Raw genomic sequence first — 22,811 nt, 5'->3', positions numbered from 1 at the left:
TCAAGGAATCTAATTGATTCCTGCTGGTTTTCAAGAAGTGAAACAGTCTTTATCTTGTGTTAAGGAATCCAATGATTCCTGAAGATTTTAAAGTTCTTTTAACAGTCTCATTGTCAGCTATGCTCTTTCAGTGTCAGATGTTTCTTAAATCTTCTCCTTTGTTTGGTGGTGGAAAAGGGGATTTTGAGCTATGGCACACAAACATAGTCAACACAATAATTCCTGACAATAAGCCAAAGTTGTGATTCCATTCTATCTACATCACAGATTTTTATTATGCACATACATAAACAAGTTTTCATTTGGCTTTGGCCATATTTTTTCCTTCAAAAAACTTTATCCAAATTATTAAAATGAAAAACTTGCAAATAAGTGTTTAGGTGTATATACAGTTTTTACATAACAGCTAAAAGTCAGGATCAACATGATACATGAACAACCTTCTGTCGGGGGTGATATGAAAATGGCCCATCCCCAGATTCTCTCACATGGACCCATTTTGCTCAGCAAAGCTCAGAACATGGTCTTTCAGCAATAATGGCTCAGGTCTCTTGGCAGAAGTAACAAGAAGCTCCATTTAACAAGTACCTCCTCTAAGTAGGTGCTGGTAAATGCTTTTTGGCATTGAAGATGTGCAAGTACAGTAGTAAAACTACATACAACACAGTGACCATCTTCCCGGGCTCTTGGGAGGAGCTAGCTATAAACAAAGTTTGTAAATGTTTCTGTCTCATCATCTTTAGTGCTCACTTCCAAAATGCAAACTTTCTCTATACTCACCACATCGCTCATCTCTAAGGGCTGAAAACAACTCAAGATTCACAAAGCCTATAGATCTGTGAAAATAATTTTCAATTGTAAAAGAGATATTGCAGTCTTAGCTAACCATAGACAACCCTGGAAAGCTGGGGTCAGAATATAAAATTTTCTCTCCTAAGACACTGATTAGCAGACTTATCTTTGATTGCAAACAAACAAACTTCTCCTAAGAAAGAGTCTCTCCATCAAAATAACTCCATCCAAAATAGTTTATGGGCAGCACTATCAGGCCCAGAAGTTTTAGTTATTAGGGAAAGGAAATGTAGATAATAAAGAAGACAAAGGGAAGGAGAGAATAAAATTTTTTATGGTACCAGACTATCTCTCCAAAAGGATTTCAAGCAAAATACCACAGGAGATTCCTTATTTCTTTCATTTAAAATATATGTGACTATCCAGTAGTTTTCAGTTGGCATTAACAAAATAAATTCCCTGTATTAATGAACAGCCAAAAGTATATTTAGCAGCTTATGCAGAATTTTCTTTGAGAACCTGTTTTCTGGCCAAGAGAAAAGGAAGAATTTGGAATATTTTAGTCATAGCTTCCTCAGAAGTTACCTCCTGTTCAGGAGATAGAGATTACAGAAGGCTTCACCTTCTGTCTAGGAAAAAAAAAGCAAAGGCTCATTGAGCGTGCTGGGGCTCAAAGCAGAAAAGCAATTCAAACAGCAACCCACTTCCTCTTCAACCTGGGCTTCTCAGGCTTTTACAAGCCATAGAATGAGTTTCTTTCCTTGAGGCCAGGGCCAGGAGTGCTGGTTGTGTTCTTTCTTTTTAGAATATGATGGTTCTCTGGGAGCAGGTTTCTTGGGAAGGTTTCTGGAGGCAGCCTTCGTTTCAGTTCCAAGTAACAATCACCTCAAATACAGCCAGGAGTTAAAATCCAATCTTTTATTGTATCTTCCAAAATAGCCCGGTTAGTTTTCTTTGAGGTGTATCTCTTTGCTTGGTTCCAAGAGCTCTTGTAGCTTGTCTTTTGTTGCCTCCAGCTCCCTCTGAATCTTGGTTCTGCCCGACCACAGATTAACTTCTCAATCTCCTTAATTGACTGACTCCATTGACTCAGCTCCTTTTTATAAACTCAAAGGCTGACTCCTCCTCCGAGAGTAGGATTGTGGGAGGTGTAATTTGTGAATCTCCTGGACTTGTGAACTCCAAATGTGTGAGCCAATATGTGAACTCTCAAAGGTGTGAGCTCTAATATGTGAATTCTCCCAAAGGTGTTGATGTTGACAAGCATTGTTTCCATCAACTCTAATGAGTTAACACCTTGTAAGGATTCTAACAGCTGGTGATCAATAAAAGTGCTGTCTGGAATACAGTTTCCTAGGTGTTTTAATTGGAATAAAAAATGAAATCATAACATCTCCTTCTATCCCACAATACAGACTGCATGGGACATCATTATTAAAAACTTGTTTCTCGGAAGCCAAACATTTAACAATTAGATTCCTGTTTGGCTACCCAGCCCTCTCCTTCCTGGGGATCTTGAAATGGAATGGGAATGGACATGTGCATCCTTTTGCAAGTGAGGTTTTTTTTCTTTCATCCACAAAGAGGAACCAGAAAAGAAGTCCTAGGTGACCCATAGGGCCATGGGAGACATCTGGCCAAATGCATTCTAGAGGTTATTTCTATTGGAGGGAGGGTTAATCCTGCAGCTAAAATGTCATCCAATCTCAAAAAGTTGAGATAGCTTCATTTTAAGATACCTCAAGGTGGGAAAGTGGAAATTCAGAAAGAAAGAGACAAGGAAAATATCTGCTAAGCTCAGAGAGACTCTTTCAAGGCCTAAGCTTAATGGTGAATAACTCCTTTCTTCCCTGCTTTTAAGAAGACAGAGAAGACAAGTCCAGAATGGAATGTCCTCATTCTTAATTCATTTCTTCCTACAGATCTTGGGTTTCTTTACAGGTCGTAGATAAGGGTTACCAATAAGATTCTCCTCCCCAGTCTGGCTCCATGACAAAGAAGTTTTCTGCTGTCAAACAGAGGCATTCACTTTTTCTGCTCTTGATTCATCCGTACTGCTGTGGAGAGGAAGGTTCTCTGTGTCTGTCTGCTCATCCTATTCAGAAGAATCAGTCTCTTCCATCTGCTGCATTTCTAATTCAGAGGGCAGAAGGGCGGTCAGATAGGGAATGGTAAATGGCCGGGCAGCAATCAATGGAAATGTGCTGACATCATCTTTGAAAAGACTGTGTCTCGCCTGTCATGGCCATAAAATGAGTAAGTGCCCGTTCTATATCACATTTCTGTGATGCAGCCTTTTCTCGAAGGACCTGGTAATCTGACACAAGTTCACGGTATGTTGGAGTTTTGATGTACATGTGGGAATCAGGGAATTCAGGAAAATGGCTAGGGATATGAGGTGGGTGAGACTTGTTCTGTCCAGCAGTCAGGGCTTTGGGAGTCACAGGCTGATTGGTGACTGGTGGTGCTGTGATGACCATCCTCTGGGACCATTTAGCATATGCAGTGAGAGTTTCCACATTGAAACCCATCTCAACAAGCATGACCACAACATCTGAGAGTGTGGGCTGTGTTCTAGCCGTGTGCTCACAATAGGACTTAGCATTCCTCCCGATTTCTGAAAGGTAGCTTTGTAAAATCTCAGTTAATGTTTCCACAGATGCTTTCTCAGCACTCTCAAACCCAGCCTCTGTCAGCAAGGAGCTCACAATTACCTGCAAGGTCCGCTTCCGTGCCAGGTAGTAGTTGTTGCAGGGGTGGTGGCCTGCTTGCTTCCTGATCTCTCCAGTATCATTGCCAAGAAAATCCCAAATGCAATCACGAAGAATCAATCAAGCCTGAAAAGGCTTGTGGGTTGAGGAGACTTTTCCATTGGATTCAGGATCTGAGGTTTTTCCACTGAAATCAGGATTGGAGGCTTTCCCACTGAGATCAGGGTCCTGTCAGTCCCACATTCAGGCTCCAAAATGGGGTGTTCTTTTCTCTAAAATATGATCGTTCTCTGGGAGCAGGTTTCTTGGGGAGGTTCTGGAGGCAGCCTTAGTTTCAGTTCAGATTAATAATCTCCTCACATGCAGCCAGAGATTAAAGGACAGTCTTTTAGTGTCTCTTCCAAAATAGCCTGGTAAACTTTCCTTGGTTCCGACAGCTCTTGTTGCTAGTTCTTTGCCTCTGCTTCTGCCAGCTTCAGCCTCTCCTTTTTCGAATACCCAGTTCTGCTGTACTGCAATCTCTAGCTTCTCAATCTCCTCAACTGACGGACTCCACTGACTCAGCTCCTTTTATGCTCTTTTCGAGGTGTAAACTCAAAGGTTGACTCCTCCTGAGAGTGAGATTGTGAATCTCATACTGAATCCTGATTTGTGAATCTCCCAAATTTATGAACTAACGTGTGAGCTAATGTGTGAACTCTCAAAGGTGTAAACATAAGCATTGTTTCTATCAATTTTAGTGACTTAATACCTTGTAAGGATTCTAACAGGTGACTGTTCATGAGTTTTTTTCCCCCAGTAAGCCACCATATCACTCTTCTATAGCAGGGGTAGGGGGTGGATGGTAGGAGTTGGGGTGTGTGGGGGGGGGACAGCTTGAATTCCCCAGAGGCACACAGGTCGAGCTGTCTGGAGCCTTGCGCTCATCCAGATTTGTGTGTCCACAGACACTTGGACAAATTTCTGTGGGTTGACAAATATCCCTCTTAGGAGAGCTTTTGTCACATCCTTCTGTCTCTCTCTAGAGATGCCCAGAGAAGACAAGAGCTATAGAATTGGGAAAGCTTGGATCTGTTTCCCTATCCCTAAAGACTCACCTTTAGGCTGTCTCTTAATGCAGATGATAGAGAGGTCTAGATTCCTGGTGGTCTACAGGTTAGTGGCTATAAGAGAGTTATTAAGAATCCCCTTTAAATCGCCCACAGGTTTTAGGAGTGAAAGAATTCAATCATTCCCAAATGTTAGTTGCAAAATGAAAGTTTATTGTAAGATAGAAATCAATGTACCCAGAGACTGACTTCCATCATGGCGGATCTATGGAAATGTAGTTTTGCACTGAGAATGTAGTTCTCAGTGGACAGAAAGTCCTGGCACTTGAGTGAGCTAGCTTCATTTATGGAAGCTATTTTACTGAGTGTCTTGGATTGGGACAGCACGAGCAGATCAGAACCAGTGGGGGCTGGGCGGCCCAAGCAAGTCAGAATGGGGACTAGGACAAGCCTGTATCTCCTATTGGAATTCAAAGGGATGTTTTTTGACCAGGATTTGTAATTGAATCAAAAGCTCTGGCCTCCTGGAAAGACAACTTGTCTGGGGAGGATATGCCTCAGCCAGGAGGGGCTGGGAATCTGAAAGGGATCAGTTTCTTAAAGGGACCACAACTTCACAGAGACACTTGGCTTGAAAAAAATGCCTCAAAACTTGAATTCTGATTAGATTAGCTGAATTCCAATCTCCCTCGACACATCAACTCTCTGGACCCCTTGAAAAGCTTAAAAGTGCGCTCTTAAAGTACTTTCTTTCTTTCTTTCTTTTTTTTTCCAAATCCTGGGACTGCTATCGACACTTCTGTCCTAATGCAAAAGCGGCTAGCGGAAACACGCCCCGCAGAATTGTCTCTTTCAAAACTTAAAAAACTTCCAGCCTAATGAGAGACTTGGGACCCACCTCCCCAATTTTTTCAGCGGTCCAAGGCCAATATACTAAGGCCAAAACTAGAGGAACCTATTCGGAGCCCTAGATGTTTCTCCCACTCTGATGTTATAAACAACTGTTGATTTCCTTTTAACTCTCTCACCTGAACTAAAACCTGAGGCTCTCAGCTCTTTTCACTCCCTCTGGTCCCTTCCACCCCTCCCCCATAAAGAGTGGGGATAGTAGGGGGGCAAGGCTCAGCATCTTTGCCTAAACCATGTTGGTGATTTTTATGGCCAGATTGAGGAACCAACTCTCTTTAACTTTTTAATCCTAGCATCTACTTTTCGTTAGCGTTCGGGATAGTTAGATGGGTCATTAGCATTCTGAATGCAGCCCACAAACGGGACCTGAGGCATTATCTGCAAAACTACCCCATTCTTAAATGTCTTCATTTCCACCCTGAAGGACACCCCACTTTTTAATCTGCTCCTGAGATCTGTTTTCTCTACGCTTCAAGCTGTGAATTTTCAACTGTCTTCCAGCCTGCACACGGGGACTGATTGGGAACACGACACACGACCAGATACTGCTGTCTTCAGTTCTCACAACCCTTCCTGGCATGAACCCCTCCCCCGCCAAATTTCTATCACCCTTTTCAGCTTGAAGCAGCTACATGAAATTGAGATCTGAGGAGAGAGGGAGGTTAGGGGACCAGCTCCTAGTAGATAAACGATTCCGCATACCAAACACCCCCCCCAAAAAAAAAAAACACAAAACCGTGCAGACTGTGATAGAACTGAGTAACAGCAGTAGCCCGAGCTGACCATCAGCTTCGGTTTTGTCCAGCCTGTCCTTTCCGCAGCCCTGGCATCTTGCAGCCTCCCCGAAGCTCCGAGAGATTGCATTTGGGTTGCGAGTTGCCAAGTCCCAAGCAAGGGAGTAGTAGCGCAGAATTTCGCAGGTAAATGCTACCGTAATCGAGACGGAGCGAGGTGTGCCCGAGTCTCTCCCCGGCACAGCCATGGGCACACATGGATTTCCACTGAAAGCGCAGGGAGGTCGACTTGTCAGACTATTAAGCCGGCAGCAATGCGAGCCGGTCCATCTGCGGACGGTTCGCTAGCCGCGGTCTCTTCTGTGAAGAGAAGAGCAAAGAAGACTTGGTGCGGCTGCTCCGTGGCACCCAGGGCGGGAGAAGGGCGTGCAATTGGAGAAAGCACCCATGGCTCGAGAGCCCGAAGCATGGGTGCCCGACTACTGAGGTGGTGACCAAAAGGAAGAAGTCCCAGGAGCCCGGACCCGCAGCCCGAGCTGGCGTCCGGCACTTGGGCTGTTTCCCACCTTTCCCTTTCCCTTTCCCTTCCGCCCCCGCCCGCATTTAGAGAAGCGGCAGACAACAGGCATTTAGTTTGGCGCGTCAGCTCTCCCGTTGAGAGAAGTGGGTGGCTCTTAAAAGAGCCGTTGTGTAGGTTGAGGGGCCTGGCCTTCAGGCACCCCCGGAGATCTCCATTTTACTTGGAGCTGGTGTACTTGGTGACGGCCTTGGTGCCCTCGGACACGGCGTGCTTGGCCAGCTCCCCGGGCAGCAGCAGACGCACGGCAGTCTGGATCTCCCGGGACGTGATGGTGGAGCGTTTGTTGTAATGCGCCAGGCGGGACGCCTCGCCGGCGATGCGCTCGAAGATATCGTTGACGAAGGAGTTCATGATGCCCATGGCTTTGGAGGAGATGCCCGTGTCGGGGTGCACCTGCTTCAGCACCTTGTACACGTAGATGGAGTAGCTTTCCTTGCGGCTGCGCTTGCGCTTCTTGCCGTCCTTCTTCTGGGCCTTGGTGACGGCCTTTTTGGAACCCTTCTTCGGGGCAGGAGCGGACTTGGCGGGCTCAGGCATAGCTGCGAAAGTTTCACCAAAACGCAACGACCGAAAGAGAAAGAGAGAGAGAGAGAACTGCTGAGATCGGCGGTGATGTTAGACTATTTGTAAGGCTTTCATTCAAATGAAGGATGCTGGAGTCCTCGTTCTGATTGGACGGCGTCTAGTGAGTCCGCCCCAGGTGGGAGTGGTATATGTAAATAATAAGATCCCAAACCTACTTTACAATTGGCTGCCTTGTCCAAAGACGTCGGTAACCAATCGGACAGCGCCGTTTAGGCTACCGCCTTGCAGGATAATAGTTCGGTCTCACGCGGAAGGAAACTCATCTTTCGCCTGTCGCAACTTCTGAGTAAGTTGCTGTCTATCTATCTTATTCCTTTATCCATTTACCCGTCCTACCTACTTCCCTACGTCTTCTGCCATCATGTCTGGACGCGGAAAACAGGGAGGCAAAGCTCGTGCCAAGGCGAAGTCTCGCTCTTCCCGGGCTGGCCTGCAGTTCCCGGTGGGCCGAGTGCACCGCCTGCTCCGCAAAGGCAACTACTCGGAACGGGTGGGCGCCGGCGCGCCGGTGTACTTGGCCGCGGTCCTAGAATACCTGACGGCTGAGATCCTGGAGCTGGCGGGCAACGCGGCCCGAGACAACAAGAAGACGCGTATCATCCCTCGCCACTTGCAGCTGGCCATCCGCAACGACGAGGAGCTCAACAAGCTGCTGGGCAAGGTGACCATCGCTCAGGGCGGCGTCCTGCCCAACATCCAGGCCGTGCTGCTGCCCAAGAAGACCGAGAGTCACCACAAAGCCAAAGGCAAGTAAGCCAGCCCTGCTGACGGAACAGTCCCTGGAAATGGGGGACTCGTCTACCACGCAGAAATCAAAGGCTCTTTTCAGAGCCGCCCACGCTTTCAAAAAAAGAGCTGATAGACTTGGGCTGTTCCTGCTTCGGGAAAATCGGGATGGTTATGGGGTTATGGATACCAATACTTGCCCCTCGTCCGGCTTGGCACACTTTTTAGCTTTCGGGGACACATATAGTGCCCCAAGTCTCTCATCAAGCATTGGATTGACAAACCCGAATCTTGCTCAAGAGCAGGCTAGGTTATCTCCGCCCGGAGTTGCCGCATAGACTCGAGTCAGGGAAGTCACGGTCACAGAAAGGTTACACATATTCAGGCTGAGAAGGGAGAGTAATGTTTGCGTATTGTGAGAGGTCCAATTCAGGCCAATTCTTGATGTACTAGGGAAGTGGAAGTTCTCTTGCGAAGGTATACGTAATTGCCAAATTTCAAGTGAAGCGTTTGAAACGACTTGGGTCTCTCCTGGCTCTCTTCCTCCCGGGCTGACCCTTCCTCAATTTCCCTTGTGTTGCTGCATCATCATCCACCTCCGGACCTATAACTGCCGGGCTCCCACTCTAGGCTACACTCATTGTCTGTCTTAACTCGGGGATCCCGGTCTTCATCCCTTTCCCTGAGACTACTAGCTCCCAGTCCATAACGGATCGCCAAAGACTACGTGCCTAACTCGGGTCTCTCCCATCCCCAGCCCACTCTCGCCTTCTCGAAATGCCCTTTATTTTCGCGGAGAGAGACCATTTCGTTCCGTGTCATTTCGCATCCCCCTCAGTCACGGTGGTTCCGAATACCCCCCCCCATTCCACCACCCTAGTTCCTTTAAGCGCTTCCTTAAGCACCCCCGAGTTCAAATTTTCCTCTATTTGTCACCACAAACATTTCTGGCCCTAGTCCTCCTGCTTCTAGCCTCTCCCATTCATCTAGTCTCCTCTTGAGAAAGCAAAGGGCGGTTCAGTTAGATTCCCCCGAATAGCTCCTTCAGAGCCATCACAGCCGAGTCCTTCATCAGTTTCCTTTTGTCTCCTGCCTGCAACACAGGCTTCTTGATATTTCCCGCTCTGATCTCTTGGTCTTTCACGCAGATCGTTCCACGGAATCTTTATTTTCATCTGAAGCTCACTTTATGAGTTTATGATCCGATTGCTCTAGCTCTTTTCCTCCTTCAATGTCTTTGTGTTTGTACAAGCTCGGGTTCCTTCCTCTACTACGGAACCCCCAATGGAAGAAACACTTCGTGGTTGGTTGTTTTTGGTTGTTTTATTTCTTTATGCTTTGGGTGACCCAACGTGTAATGCCCACAGTTCTTTGGAAAAGGCAGGCGTTTATTAAAATTTTCGGTGGAATCGATCTGAGGGCACCTATTTTCCCCATGTGTGTACACTGGCTCAAAGCTAGCTCCTCTGTAAATAAGCAGAGGGCCAACCTGATGTGAATTTAGTGACTTAGAGCCTGATATATCAGGCTCGATGGGACCTCCGAGAACCTTCCTTTCACTCATCTGACCAAAACCCAATCGAAGAGGTAAACTTGGGGTCCAACCTCAAGCCAAGAGGAGCAATAAAGAGTGCAATCTTTTTATTTTTTTAAAGTTTTTTTTTAAGTTTATGGTTTTCGTTTTGGGGTTTTTCTTTTTTTTAAAGAAAATCCAGGTTTGGATCGCGGGCCTGGAGAGAGGTGGCGAGGGGGGAAAAGGCATAGATTCGAGTAGGAGAAGACCTGGAGTTAAAGGTACTCTGAGTCTTCTAGAACGGTGGAATGGACTCCATACAGGTAAGTGGGAATAGAGAGTCGATAGAATGCTCTAAATGTGGAAAGAAAAGCGTAAATCGATCCCTCAAAAAACTAAAAGTAAAAATCAATCTCAAGGTGGAAACGGCAAAACTATTTGAAACACGTGAATGTGAGCGAGCGCACGAGAGGGGCGCAGTAAGGCTGGGGTTTGGGGAGGGAGGGCCCTAGGAAGGAAGGAAAGAAAGAAAAGGAGCGAGTAGACTGAGCCTAGAAGAAAGTGAGCGAGGGGCGGGATCTCGTTATCCAATGAAATTGCTCGGAATTTCGAGGGCGGGTAGGGTTGATTTTCCACCAATTCATTTGGGCGTAGGGCTTTCGAACGCTCCAATCAGAACGTTGTCATCGATATAAATAGAGGCGACTGCCGGGCAGTTTCTCTGTGCTCGTTTGGGTGTTAGTCGTTGGGTTGCTCTCTTTTCCCTTTCCCTTCTCTTTCCACTTACTATGGCTCGTACGAAGCAGACCGCTCGTAAGTCTACGGGTGGCAAGGCGCCCCGTAAGCAGCTGGCTACTAAGGCTGCTCGCAAGAGTGCCCCTGCCACCGGCGGCGTGAAGAAGCCTCACCGCTACCGGCCCGGCACTGTGGCTCTGCGGGAGATTCGGCGCTACCAGAAGTCTACCGAGCTGCTCATCCGCAAGTTGCCCTTCCAGCGGCTGGTGCGCGAAATCGCGCAGGACTTCAAGACTGATCTTCGCTTCCAGAGTTCGGCCGTGATGGCTCTGCAGGAGGCGAGCGAAGCTTATCTAGTGGGGCTGTTCGAGGACACGAATCTGTGCGCCATCCACGCTAAGCGCGTAACGATTATGCCCAAAGATATCCAGCTGGCTCGCCGCATTCGCGGGGAGAGAGCTTGAAACCTTCCAAGCCTAAGTAACCAAAGGCTCTTTTTAGAGCCACCCACTGTCTCACACAAGAGTAGCTGTATATTCACACACGCTGGGTCCTCTGAGCACAAACGGTGGCGTAGCGAGTGGAAAACCGGTCACTTGCTTGGTTTTCAACTCCAGCCACTCACCAACTTAAAAGACATCTTCCTCCCCTTCCCCCCTTCCTAGTCCCCTTTCTTTACGTTCCTCTCCCCTCCCCCACCCTGTGGGGCCGGGGGCTGCTGCCGCATGGCCGTGCGTAATTGGAGGATTTCATCCGCTCTTAAAGAGCCGCCCCCCGCCCGCCAGAAAAATAACCCTTTGACGTCCATAGACTGCCTGTGAAAAGAGCCCTTTGCTTAGTTTATGAGGGGACCGGGCTGAGAGCACGGTAGGGGGAAAAAGTATTCGCCGCCTTCTGAGGCTTGGCTGCCTTGGGTTTCGCAGCTTTAGGCTTGGCCATCTGGGCTTTCGGTCCCCTTCTTGTCCTTGGCCGCAAGTGCCCTTGCTCACTAGGCTCCTCAACCCTAACTTCACGCCGCTCTGGTTCTTGGCCACGCCATAGCCGGCAGTCGGGAGCGCCTCCTGAACGGCGGGAGAGAGGAGAGAGCGGAAAGCAAGGAGCCGCGCTGTGATTGGTGCGTTGTTCCTGCGCGGCCCGCCTTCCCGGCCGTTCTGCCGCCATTCTGCTCTCCTTCGCGGTTGTTGCTTGCCCCTAAAAGGGGGGGAGGGGAGGGAGGCGGAAGCCGCTCGCAGCCCCTGCACTTTCTATCCAGAACTTTAGAGAAAAAAGCCTTGGGGCTCACGGCGCGTATTTTCTTGGCTCAACCTCAAATCGTTAGGTCCCAGCCTTTTCCCAAGTCCCGCAACTACACGCAAACCCAGTTGAAAGTAAGGCAACTCGCCGTGTTTCCTTTAAATCCGAAAATTTCCGCGTGGTTCCGGACACTTCTTTTGGGAACGCTCCTGCACACGCTTGGTTTTCTCGTCCGTGCAAAACCGAAATAATTTCTCGCCGCATTTGCACCGAAATCCCATTTCTATCTGAGGGAAGCAACACGGGCTCTGGTCATCCCTGCATAGGCTTTCAGGGGGAGGCGCCGCTGTTCGGGGTCCACGCGCACTCTGGGAATCGCTCGGAATTCGGGGGGGAGGGGCGGGAGGAGAGTGGGGGGGGGGTCACTTTTCTGGGCCACTAAGGTCCAATTTTAGGATTCCCAGTGTAAGGCCAGAGAAGCCGAGCAAGACGGAGATTAGAGACCAATTTAATAGTTTATTAAATCTCAAAGAATCCAGCCAGCAGACAGCTGATCTTGCTATAGGAAAACAAGAACAATGACTCAATGGGGGAGGAACCTGGATGGGGGTAACCTTAATGGGGGGAGGCACCTAGGATGGCACAATGGAGGCAGGTACTGGAGAGGTTACTGATAGTCTAATGACGTCTAAAATGGATAGACCCTTATCCTGTCAAACATTAAGAAGGAATGATTACAGCCTAAAGATATAAAACCTTTATCTCATCAAACATTAAGAGGGAAAGGTCATAACCTGAGGCAGAGTAACTAAATAGCACAATGGAGAAACTGGGTCAGGACAGTAAAAGGGAACTGTGGCACAACATTTCACTCTCTCTTCTAACTGAATTACCTTCCTCTAGAAGGTGTTAGCACCATAATTTTGACCAACCCTATGTTTACATAGATAGACCAAATAAAAACCAAAACAATGCAAGGACTTACGGCAAGGTCAAGTCTCTCCCTGAAAACCCCAGAGTTAATCAGCAAGACACAAAGTTCCTTATTACAATCATGTCAGGTCCTCTGCAGTTGGGGAGCTTATGGACTATTCACTGTGAGTTAGGTCTGTGGTCATTCAGTGCTCAAGCCAATCATGCACCCATTCAGAGGGGCAACCCCTCCTGGGGAGAAGGGGGAGGCTTGGAGGAGCTCCACCTGTCCCTGCCCAGAGGAACAGACAGGGCTGCAGAAAGGATCAGATTTCTGAGCAGATTATGCACAGTTAGACCAAGGCAGGCAAACCCCAAACTTTTAGAGGCCCGATATCAACTACAAGGTCCTTTTAAGTACGCTGAAATACTAATTAAGGATCTGGGGTAACAGGAGTGGAGAAACAGCTCAGAGAGACTGCCAGTCCCAAGACAGGTGTCCGATTTCTGGTTGTTTCTAAAAGATAATCCCAAAACTGAGTCTGCCAGGGCAATTCCAACTGAATAAAGGATTTCAAAGTTAAAGCACAACCAGCAAATCATAGGTCAGTAAATTTAAGCAAGGAGTAAAAAAAATGAAAAGGACTCTTTAGAGGACTTCCAATTAAATCTGAACTAGTAAGATAGGGGATAGGGTAGAAGTACCTAAGAAAATATACCAGTTTCCCCAATTTCCTATTTCTTCCTCCCTTTTTTTTTTTCGGAAAGGAATTGTCAAATAACCATCACACATAAAAATCATACATATGCATATACATAACAGACTAAAAGTCCCTCAAACATAACAACAATAGTTACACAAGTTTAACAATTTCCATCCCAAGTCTTAAACACAGCACAGTAATACAGTGAAAATTCAAACAATTCAACCACTTTCCCACTCCCCCATATCAGTCCAAATTATATCAGGAGAAGGGGAGATGATTTTCTCAAAAGCTGCTTCCTGCTGAAAATGGGCAAAGATGCTCAGTCCAGGGAGGGGGATGGGTGGGGTATGACATGCTGACAATTAAAGATTGATCTAGGTCCCAGAAGCAAGTCAATATATCTGTAATTTGACCAAATCTAGAAACAAAAACGTATCTGACAAAGAAAAGTTAGAACAGTCTGAGATAGAAAGACTGGTCTAAAAGGACTGCTACAAGATGTTGGTCCCAGGGCTGGACAAGACTATCATCTCAAAGAATCCAGCCTTGAGCATTAGACAGCAAGACTCTTTTATAGGATAACAAGAACAATGACATAATGGGAGAGGAACCTGGATGGGGATAACTTAGTGGGGGGAGGCATCTAGGATGACACAATGGAGGGAGGTACAAGAGAGGTTACTGATTTTCTAATGATGTCTAAAATGGGTAGACCTTTATCCTATTGTGAGGGATATAGAAGACCCTTACCTATGTGCACCCTGAACAGGGACAGGTGCCCTTGGAGTAGTTTTCTCCATGGTCTCTGGCTCTGGGTGAGCAACCTCCTTCCCCTCTTAGATAACGACCCGAGGCAGGGGATACTCAGTGGAAAGCAGAAATGAAGACTGAAGGAAGTAGAGTCCTGATGGCCAGCATTTGCGGCCTGAAAAGAAACATGTTCTCCAAGTAAAACTCTTGGGAAGTCTGGGGTTTATTGACTGGATCAAGGGAGACCCTGAGGGATTAGCCCTCTTAAATTTATTTTTGATGTGGACTGCTGTTGACCCCAATGATAAAGGACTTTTTCTAAGGAGGCTCACAGGTGGCTGTGGGGACATGAGGGTAACATAGGGCCTCCGCCAACACCTGGATCGGGTCCAGGGTGGTATAGAACCAGTCCAAAAATTTGTATCAGGATGTTAGCTAGGGAATTCAAGACTGAAATGAACTTCCCATATATAAAAGGAAAGAAAACTGGGAGGATGTATATCCCAGGACTATGTGGGTATATCAGACTTAAATCTGTATGTAAAAGATGAAAATAGAGTTTTGTGAATGTCTGTGTGTATGTCTGCTTTGCATTGCCTTTGTTCTGTGTGAAAAGTCAGAAAGCTTGTAAGAGAATTCAGCCCCTGTGTTACAGGCTTAGAAAAATATCAAGCTGAATTGTGGGAACTGGAATTCATTCAGAGTGGCTCAGAATGTATTGGTATTAGAATTTGGAAACTAGTTTTGGGCTTCTCAAGAAAAGAAAATCTTTTTTCCCTTTCTCCTCCTCTGTCTCTGGCAGTGGCTTTGCAGGAAGGGGGAAAGAATGGGGGAAAAAAAAGTAAAACATAGATTGAAAGTTTGGAAAGTTTTGAGAAAATAGAAGAACAGTGGCTATCACTCCTGTAAACAAGGAGCCTGTTATCAGGACTCAGCCAGAGAAAAGAATTCTCAAGGTAAAGCAAGGATTGGTGCTTAACTCTTTCCTGATTACTACAGAAAAGATGTTTGAATGAAATATCTAGGTAGATTTTAGGAAATTTCACAAACTAAAGTACTGGTTAATTTTAAAATAACTTTAAATTGGTGTGTGTGTTAAGATTGGAAACTTTAAAATTGGAAATAAGAAACTGCAGATATTGGAAGGGAGGAATAAAAATAGAGTAAGAGTGGTAAATAGTTGAACATAGGGGCATTCTGATTTGTTGGACCTGTGGAAAAACTAGGCATACTTCTAAAGAAAAAAAAATTTTTCCAGGAGAAGAAAGAAAAATCATTATTAGTAAGTTTGTCTTCATGGAATTAGAGAACAGAAAGTTTAAGAAGGCTAAACTGGGTAATTGTTTGTCTGCAACATTTGATTAAGAGTTTGGGGAACTTAACTATATTTTAAAGAGGTACTATAATTTTGAAATTGAAATAAAAATAAAATTGAAATTTGGGGAAATAATTTTACTGTTGCCTTGCACATGTTAGATTTATTCTGAGTATAAAATCTTAAGAATTTTTTGAATATTGTGGCCTTTACTTCTGAAGAGAAAAACTTTTCTTTTTTATTATTTGGTTGGACTTCAAATTAGAAATATAGGTTATTAAACAAAATGCCAGTAGCTTACCTTAGGTGGGGGTCTTGTTTGTATCCCCCTACTTAAATGGCATGTTGCTTTTTTAAAGTATTGGGTAATTTGTAAACTATATTATCAGTTTTATGAAATTCGGTTCAAAATTAATTGTGAATCTTGAAGTTTAAGATTTTTTTAAAAAGGTGATTTGAAGACAAGGAAAAGAGATTGATTTACAGAAGCAATTAATAGTTTAAATAGAACATCTAGTCAGAAGTATTTCAGAGAAGGTTTGAGCAAGTAGGCATTGGGAGGAGAGAGACAGAAAGATGGGACAGGAGAATGAAGGTGATGTAAGAAGGATTGATTTGGGGGAAGAAATGATTTCAAGAAGAAATCAGTGGGAAAAAGAAGGAACTGGTTGGAAAGGGTAGTCACAGAGAGATGGCTATGAGATGGGATGTGTTTTTGCAGGGGGAGAGCAGCAGTGGAAAGTGGCAGCTGCTTGGTTCCTTTGGCTGAAGAAAACAAATGGTTATTTAAAGGAAAAAGCTGCTCTTACAAGATGTTAATTGATTGAATATTTGTTTCTTTAGATAAATAATGGTTATGAATATTAAAGAATATGATCAGAAATGTGGTATATAGTTTGAAAGGGTTATTTCAAAAAGCTTATTTGATGTTTTCAAGAACTTTTCAGATTCTTTTTATGTGAAAATAGAAAGTTTTAATTAACTGTATTGATGCCAATTATCTGAAAGGGACTCCAAGGATAATAGTTTTTGCCTTCGTCCTTTTGAAAATGTTTTTGTTGTGAACAATATGTAGTTTGGGATTTTTCTGTGTATTGGGTATTTTTAAAGCAAAATGATTGGTATAATATTCAAGTTATTCAAGATGCAACATCTACTTGGGTATATAAGAATTGTGTGAATTTCCTGGGGTAAATTTCTTACTGTTACTGATATAAAGTCATGGTAAATAACTGGGATTTATCTGAAACTTTGGAGATAAAATTTTTGGGGCTTATCATTAATGCTGTTTAGAAGTTTTAAAGCTCTACTCTCTGATGTGCTGAAGATTGAGTTTTAACTGCTTATATTATGTTATAGTTATGTTCTTGCATTTTCTCCTCCTGTGACTGATTTCTATGATCAGAACAATCGTTAATAAGAACTGTTAATGCAATTCAAAAATGTCATATCTTGCTGCTTCCAGTCTGGTTATATGTAATCATTATATCCTAAATACTTAGGCAAATAAGTATTTAGTCTGGACATCTGAATGTTACTGGATATTTGTGTCTGTGGATTTTCAGGGGTTTTTTTTAATGTTTCTAAATGATAAGAAGACAATTAACAATCGTCTGTGAAACCTAACTGCTATTTATTGGGACTATAGCCGTCTGCCTGTCCGAGTGAAGCAAACTTGTTCCTTCCCATAGGAACTGCTGGCCAATCTATACTGGCCTCGCCATATGTTGCTGCAGTTCCAGACTGTTCTAACCTTGTTAGATTTGGGGTTTTTTGTTGTTGTTGTTCTAGATTTTGGTCAAATTACAAATTATTGAACCTCTTCTGAGACATGGATCGGCCCATCTGAAGCTTAGATTGACACCATACCCATCCCCCTGCTTGGACTGAAAGCCAGTTCTTCGCCCTTTTTGAAGCAGCTCAGATTGAGACCATCACCCATGCTCCTGATGTAATTTGAACTGATATGGGGGACTTGGGAATGGTTGATGAATTACTGTTAAACCCTGACTCGGTCATCTATTACTGTGTGTTTAAGATTGTTAAATTGGAAATTGTTAAAATTGGTAACTGTTGCTTTTAAGGAAGTTATAACATCTTTATAATATCTATATCTAAATTCACTTCAGAATACGTAATTGTTTGAGGGATTTTATTTTATTTTATTTTTTTAGGAAACTCCTCCTGTACTAGTCTGTTTGTTATGTATAGGAACTTTAATTCACTCTTGGGATTTATATGTCGGATGGTTATTTAACTATTTACTTTTTTTTTAGATGATTCTTTTCCATGAGGGAAAACAAAAAGGGGAGGAAGAGATAGGGAACTAGGAAAACTGGTGGATTTTTCTCAAAATACCTAAAAGAGTGGGAACCCCCACCCCCTCTACCACCAGTTCAGATTGAATTGGAAGTCCTTAAGCAGTCCTTTTTGTTTTTACTATGCTTTAGCTTTGAAACCCCTTATTCTGTTAGAATTGCTCTGGCAGACAATTATTCTCTGATTGCCTGTTTTTAGGAAATCTCCAAGATAAAGACATCTGTCTTGGGACTGGCATTCTACAGCCCTGTAATCCCAGTTTCTTAATTGGTATCTCAGCATTTTCAATAACATTACAGTTTTGAGATCAAGACTCTAAAATTCGGGGTTTGCCTGGCTTCATGGTCTAACTGTGCATGCTCTGATAGCTCTGCTCAGAAATCTGTATTCTAGTAGCAGCCCTGTCTGTCCCTCTGGGAGGAGACAGGTGGAGCTACTCCAAGCCTCACTCTTCTCCCCTGGAGGGGGGTGACCCTCTGAATGGGCAGGATGACTATCTTGAGCCCTGCTACTCCCTATATAAGCAGAAGCTGAGTTACTTGCACAAATGACTGAAGACCACCTAACACAGTGAACTGTCCATCTCCAACTGGATTCTCTGGCCTTTGTACTGCTGATAACTCTGGGGTTGTTAGGAAGAGACTTGCCCTTGCCATAAGTCCTTGCATTTTCTAGTTTCATTTTGATTTATTTGCCTCACATTGGGTTGGCCAAAATTATGGTGCTGAGACCTCCCAGGTATCTAGGGGAGGTAATTCAATAATTCAAATATTCAGAAGGAGAGTGTGTAATGTTGTGCCTCAGTTTCCCTAGATTGTCATCTTTGTTTATTTATCTTTGTATTTTTATGTTTGCCAAATGCCAATCTGTTCTGTGATAACTGTTTCTAAGATAGTTGGTGGAAGCAATTTTTATGGTATGAACTTATTGCAATCAGTGGTATTATCCTGTTGCCACTATGTCTACCCTGTATAATTACATTTAGTAACCAGAATAGTTCAACGGTCCCTATCAAAATATTACATAGAGAAGATGCTATTAAAATGATGATTCTTCAGAGAAAAGAATGTATTAGAAGGTATTAGAAAGGGATGATCTTGATTGTGAACTTGATAAGTAACGTATAGATATGTTAACTGATTTTGAACACTGTGTAACTTCTTCATAGAGATGACAAAAATCATTTGCATATAAGAAGGGGGGAGTTGTGGGGAATAGATAAGGTGAAGAACTTACAAGAATGTATGAATTCTTTTTCTGTATTTTATATTCATTATTTCTGTGTCTCCCCTATGATCTGTATAATATGTGCAGGCTCATATCTACTTGAGCCTTGGCCAGCTAGAAACATATTTACTTAACCTGAGTTGATGACATTTATTGGTATTTGACATTTATCGATATTTAGTCTATTAGCTGGACCACTTTCTGCTTGATTAAGCCTGAAGGCCTGATTTTCTGTTTCCTAGAAATCAGGAGATTTCAGGGAAACAGAAACCTTCCATTCCAATCTCCCCAAACGGCAACAACCAATTAGATGCCTCCCCCTCCCCTTCTCAAAGCTCTCTTACTTGTAATTTCTTGTATAAAAGCTATGTATCTTTATTATTTCTTTAGCCCTCCTACCTCGAGTTTTCTCTTTTTTATCTGGCGATGGGACGGCTCATCCTCTGGAGGTTTTCAATAAACAATTTTTCTGCCTTCTACTGAGTGATCTCTGAGTGGTCATTTTGGGTAAGGATCTTCTACATCCCTCACAAACCTTTATCTCATCAACATTAGGAGGGAAAGGTCATAACCTGAGGCAGAGTAACTAAATAGGATAATGGAGAAACTGGGTCAGGACAGTAAAAGGGAAATGTGGCATAACACCAGGGGTCAGATGAGGGAGAAAATCTAGGGCTGAGTTGGGGGCAGGGCTCTACAATTCATTTCTACTTTTCAATTCCAACTTCTTCCCTGCACTCAACTGACAGATAATCTAGACTTGGGACAGTCACTCCAGGGGGTAGGTGGAGAGAACAAGCACTTGAGACTGCCTTCAGGGAGTTTACAATCTAATCTAAAGAGAGGGCAGCATACTAGAAGGAAAGGGATCCAAAAATGACCACGGTTTTAGCTAGTGTCGGGCTGGAGCTTAGTGAAATGATTGGAAAGTGTGCTAGAGACAGATGGTGAAAGACCTTGAATATCAAGTAAATAGAAAGGGTGGAGGGAGGGAGCTTTGTGAAACAAGCCTGGAAAGTGAAGGACTTGGAATATCAAACAAATGGGAGGGAAGGAAGGAAGGAAGAAAGAGGAGGGCAACTCTTCACCAAGAAGTTCTCAATTCAGTGCAACCCAACCAGAATCCCAATCCTATAAAAGGGCTCAGATATCCCTGAAAATGAGCACTAATTTGGAGAGGGGAATGAGTGGAGTCAGCAGATTCTTACAGCAGCCCAACACTTATGTCAGCAGAGAATGTAAATGTCAGGGCAGACTAAGGATCACAGACAGGAAATCCATATTGATTAGTGTGGGGAGTAAGGAAAGTCAAAGGGGTCTCTGATGTTTTGGGAATAGCTGTGCCTCATAAAATCCAACAAAATGTAATGCTGGAGAAACTGAGGCAAGATAGAGATGAGAGAGTTTTAAATATTTTATTAAATGGAAAGTATAATTGACTGGACAGGACTCTCATCTCAAAGTATCCAGTAGTGAAGGTGAGTTCTCCATGACATATATAGCCAGCCACATGACTCGGCTACAGGGGTAGCCAAGGCAGGGGCAGAGTCAGAACACTGAGAATGGGACGTTTCAGGACTCTAAATTTGGTTCTAGCAGGATGGGGGGAAACTGGAAGCCAGAGTCAGGATGTTTGAATAACCAGAAATAAAGATATCAAAGAGGTATCAGGATAGTCTTTTGGAATATTTTAGAGGGGGTAGTGCCATAAATTCTTGAGGACAGAAGGAGTTAGGAGCCAGGAAGTCTGAACTCCCCTTTATCTTGAGTCTCACATTGACAATTTATAACCTTAGAGCAAATGGTCCTCAGTCTTAATGAAGGGGGGGGTGTTTTACAACTAAGGGGATTGAGGCAGAACAGTTAAGGAAACTGAGGCAGAGCAATTCAAGGAAATGAAGGCAGAACCAATTAGGGAAATGGAGTCAGGATAATTAAAGAAAACTGTGGCAAGACATTACTTGTCCAATAGCTACTGTGCTCCAGGCCAATATTAGGAGACCGGGATACAGAGGCTAAAGCCTTCCAAGGAATTTAGATTCTTCTGGGGAAACTGCAGAGACAAAAATTAAATTAGAGACTTGAACTAATCAGAATTCTTTAAGGATTTCTCTTAAGAAACTGGCAGCTCAAAGGAAAGGTGTTTTATTGTTGCTACTGCCACCTTTGCCGCTACTACTGCTATTACTTTAAAATGTGCTTTCTTTGGTGTATGCCTGTTCCTCCACTCTGTCTGCTTGCCCAGCAAATTAACCCGAGTTCTCTGATTTTGCCTGTCTCCCCTCCTTCTACCCCGTGCTAGTTTGAAGTCATCTAGCCCAGGCAACATGTCCCAGAGAGGAAAGAAAACAAAAAAAATGACTTGCCCGGGATCACTGAGATTGCTATTAGGGAGCAGAGCCCATGTGGTCCCCTTTTGTCAGTCAGGAACATGAGACAGACCGCAGTTGTCCTTTTCCCAGAGTATCTGAGGAAGGATGGAAATAAGCACTTCTTAGGCAGCTGTTATATGCCAGACGCTCTACATTGTGTCATTGATCCTCATAACGACCTGTCCCAGAGGAGGCCAAGCTGTTGCCCAGGATCACACCCAGTGAGTACCCATTTCAGCTCAGATCTTGACGCCCCACGCAGAGCTCTATCCAGTGCACTACCTAGTTGGTATTCTTCACGTTGGCTGTGCCAACCCCTACTCTTTGTACTGGGGATCTGTAAAAAATCTCCCCAAGGTTCAGTATTGCTGGAAGGAGAGTTGGATGGCAATCACTTCAGCCCAGCAACTCATACTTCCATCAGTACCCTCTGAGCTTTCCTAGGTTTGAAGGGTTCGGCGCTTTTCTTCCATCCTCCATTTTAGTAGGTAACCCCTGTCCAAACATCTCTTTAATTTCCCACCCGACTGCACTCTTCTGAATTTCTCTGTCCTACTTGGAGCTGGATGTCCCATCATCACCCCTCCTCATCCCGTTGGTGTATGAAGTTACTTGTTAGAGGGGGGCAGGGAGGGCCGGGCAGGACGGAAAATACACTTCTTGAGGGCAGAAACTGTTCTTTTTGCTCTTCTCTGTATCCCCAGAGCTGAGCCTGACACGCACAATCAAGAAAATAAATTTTATTTATTAATAAAATTCGAGCCCTTGCCTGAGTGACTGACTGATGGATTCACTTTAGCTGTGAAATGCGAAGAGGAGCGATTGTGCTTCCCTGTTTACAAGGTTCTAAAGTCCCAGGGCTTTCCAGCAGGCCCGGCAGCGAGGCGGCCCAAGGAATAGAAAGCCAGGCTGAAGTCGGGAAGACCTGAGCTCGAACGGAGGCTCAGGTGCTTCTTGGCTGTGTGTCCCTAGGCAAGCCCCGTAACCGGACTTCTCTCAGTGTTCTCATCTGCAAAAAATGAGCTGAAGGAGGAAATGGCAAACTAGTCCAGTGCCTTTGTCACAAAAACCTCCAAAGGGTCACGAAGGGTCGGACACGACTGAAAAAGGACTGTACAAGAGTCTAGTAGAGAGAGGGGCTCTGTTGTGTTTTGTTTTAGAAAGGGTGTTCGGGTGCGGGGTGGAAGGCTGCCCCTTACCTTTAAAGCCGGCGTTCTTAAATTTTCCCCATACTATCCCCTGGGCAGTCTGGCGAAATCTATGCACGCCGCGGAATAATGTTTTCAAGTACACAAAGTAAAAGAGGATTAGAAAGGAAACCGATTAAGTAGAAATGCAGTTGTCAAAGGCCTTAAAAAACCAAAAAGTCAAGGACCCCCGATAATAACCCCTGCTTTCAAGTTTAAATTGCATATAAAGGGAGCCTGATCCTCCTCCATCCGTCCCTCTCCCCCCCCCCCAAAAAAAAAAAAATCTCCGCAACATATTCCAACGACTGGAAATGTAAACTTTTCACACTACGGTGTAAAACCACATGTTATGGCATGTAACTTGAAAAGGGGGGAGGGGCGGCAAGACTAGCCCAATGAGGAACTGATTTAGCTAAAATCAACACCTATCAACGCTTTGCAAGAATGGCTTC

The 22,811-nt window shown here is 44.5% G+C and overlaps 3 protein-coding genes and 1 pseudogene across 3 annotated transcripts; 2 read left to right on the top strand and 2 right to left on the bottom strand.

Annotated features, from left to right (window-relative positions):
* Positions 1 to 2,604: 2,604 nt before the first annotated feature.
* LOC100921443 lies at positions 2,605 to 3,623 on the bottom strand (annotated as a pseudogene).
* A 3,236-nt stretch (positions 3,624 to 6,859) lies between these two features.
* On the bottom strand, positions 6,860 to 7,390 carry LOC100922922 (histone H2B type 2-E). Its single transcript, XM_003770582.4, has one exon. It carries the CDS (start codon positions 7,310 to 7,312, stop codon positions 6,932 to 6,934), a length of 381 nt encoding a protein of 126 aa, XP_003770630.2. The 5' UTR covers positions 7,313 to 7,390; the 3' UTR covers positions 6,860 to 6,931.
* A 220-nt stretch (positions 7,391 to 7,610) lies between these two features.
* LOC116423223 (histone H2A type 3) lies at positions 7,611 to 8,190 on the top strand. Its single transcript, XM_031965258.1, has one exon. It carries the CDS (start codon positions 7,722 to 7,724, stop codon positions 8,112 to 8,114), a length of 393 nt encoding a protein of 130 aa, XP_031821118.1. The 5' UTR covers positions 7,611 to 7,721; the 3' UTR covers positions 8,115 to 8,190.
* Positions 8,191 to 10,308: 2,118 nt separating this feature from the next.
* LOC116423222 (histone H3) lies at positions 10,309 to 10,840 on the top strand. The gene has a single exon (XM_031965257.1). The coding sequence runs from the start codon at positions 10,388 to 10,390 to the stop codon at positions 10,796 to 10,798; it is 411 nt and encodes a 136-aa protein (XP_031821117.1). The 5' UTR covers positions 10,309 to 10,387; the 3' UTR covers positions 10,799 to 10,840.
* Positions 10,841 to 22,811: the final 11,971 nt, after the last annotated feature.

Source organism: Sarcophilus harrisii, chromosome 4 (assembly GCF_902635505.1).
Source record: "Sarcophilus harrisii chromosome 4, mSarHar1.11, whole genome shotgun sequence".
Classification (NCBI taxonomy): Eukaryota; Metazoa; Chordata; class Mammalia; order Dasyuromorphia; family Dasyuridae; genus Sarcophilus; species Sarcophilus harrisii.
This window is presented reverse-complemented; position numbering and strand designations above follow the sequence as displayed.

Coding starts and splice junctions, on each gene's coding strand:
- LOC100922922 (XM_003770582.4), bottom strand. CDS start 7,312: ATGCCTGAGCCCGCCAAGTCCGCTCCTGCCCCGAAGAAGGGTTCCAAA.
- LOC116423223 (XM_031965258.1), top strand. CDS start 7,722: ATGTCTGGACGCGGAAAACAGGGAGGCAAAGCTCGTGCCAAGGCGAAG.
- LOC116423222 (XM_031965257.1), top strand. CDS start 10,388: ATGGCTCGTACGAAGCAGACCGCTCGTAAGTCTACGGGTGGCAAGGCG.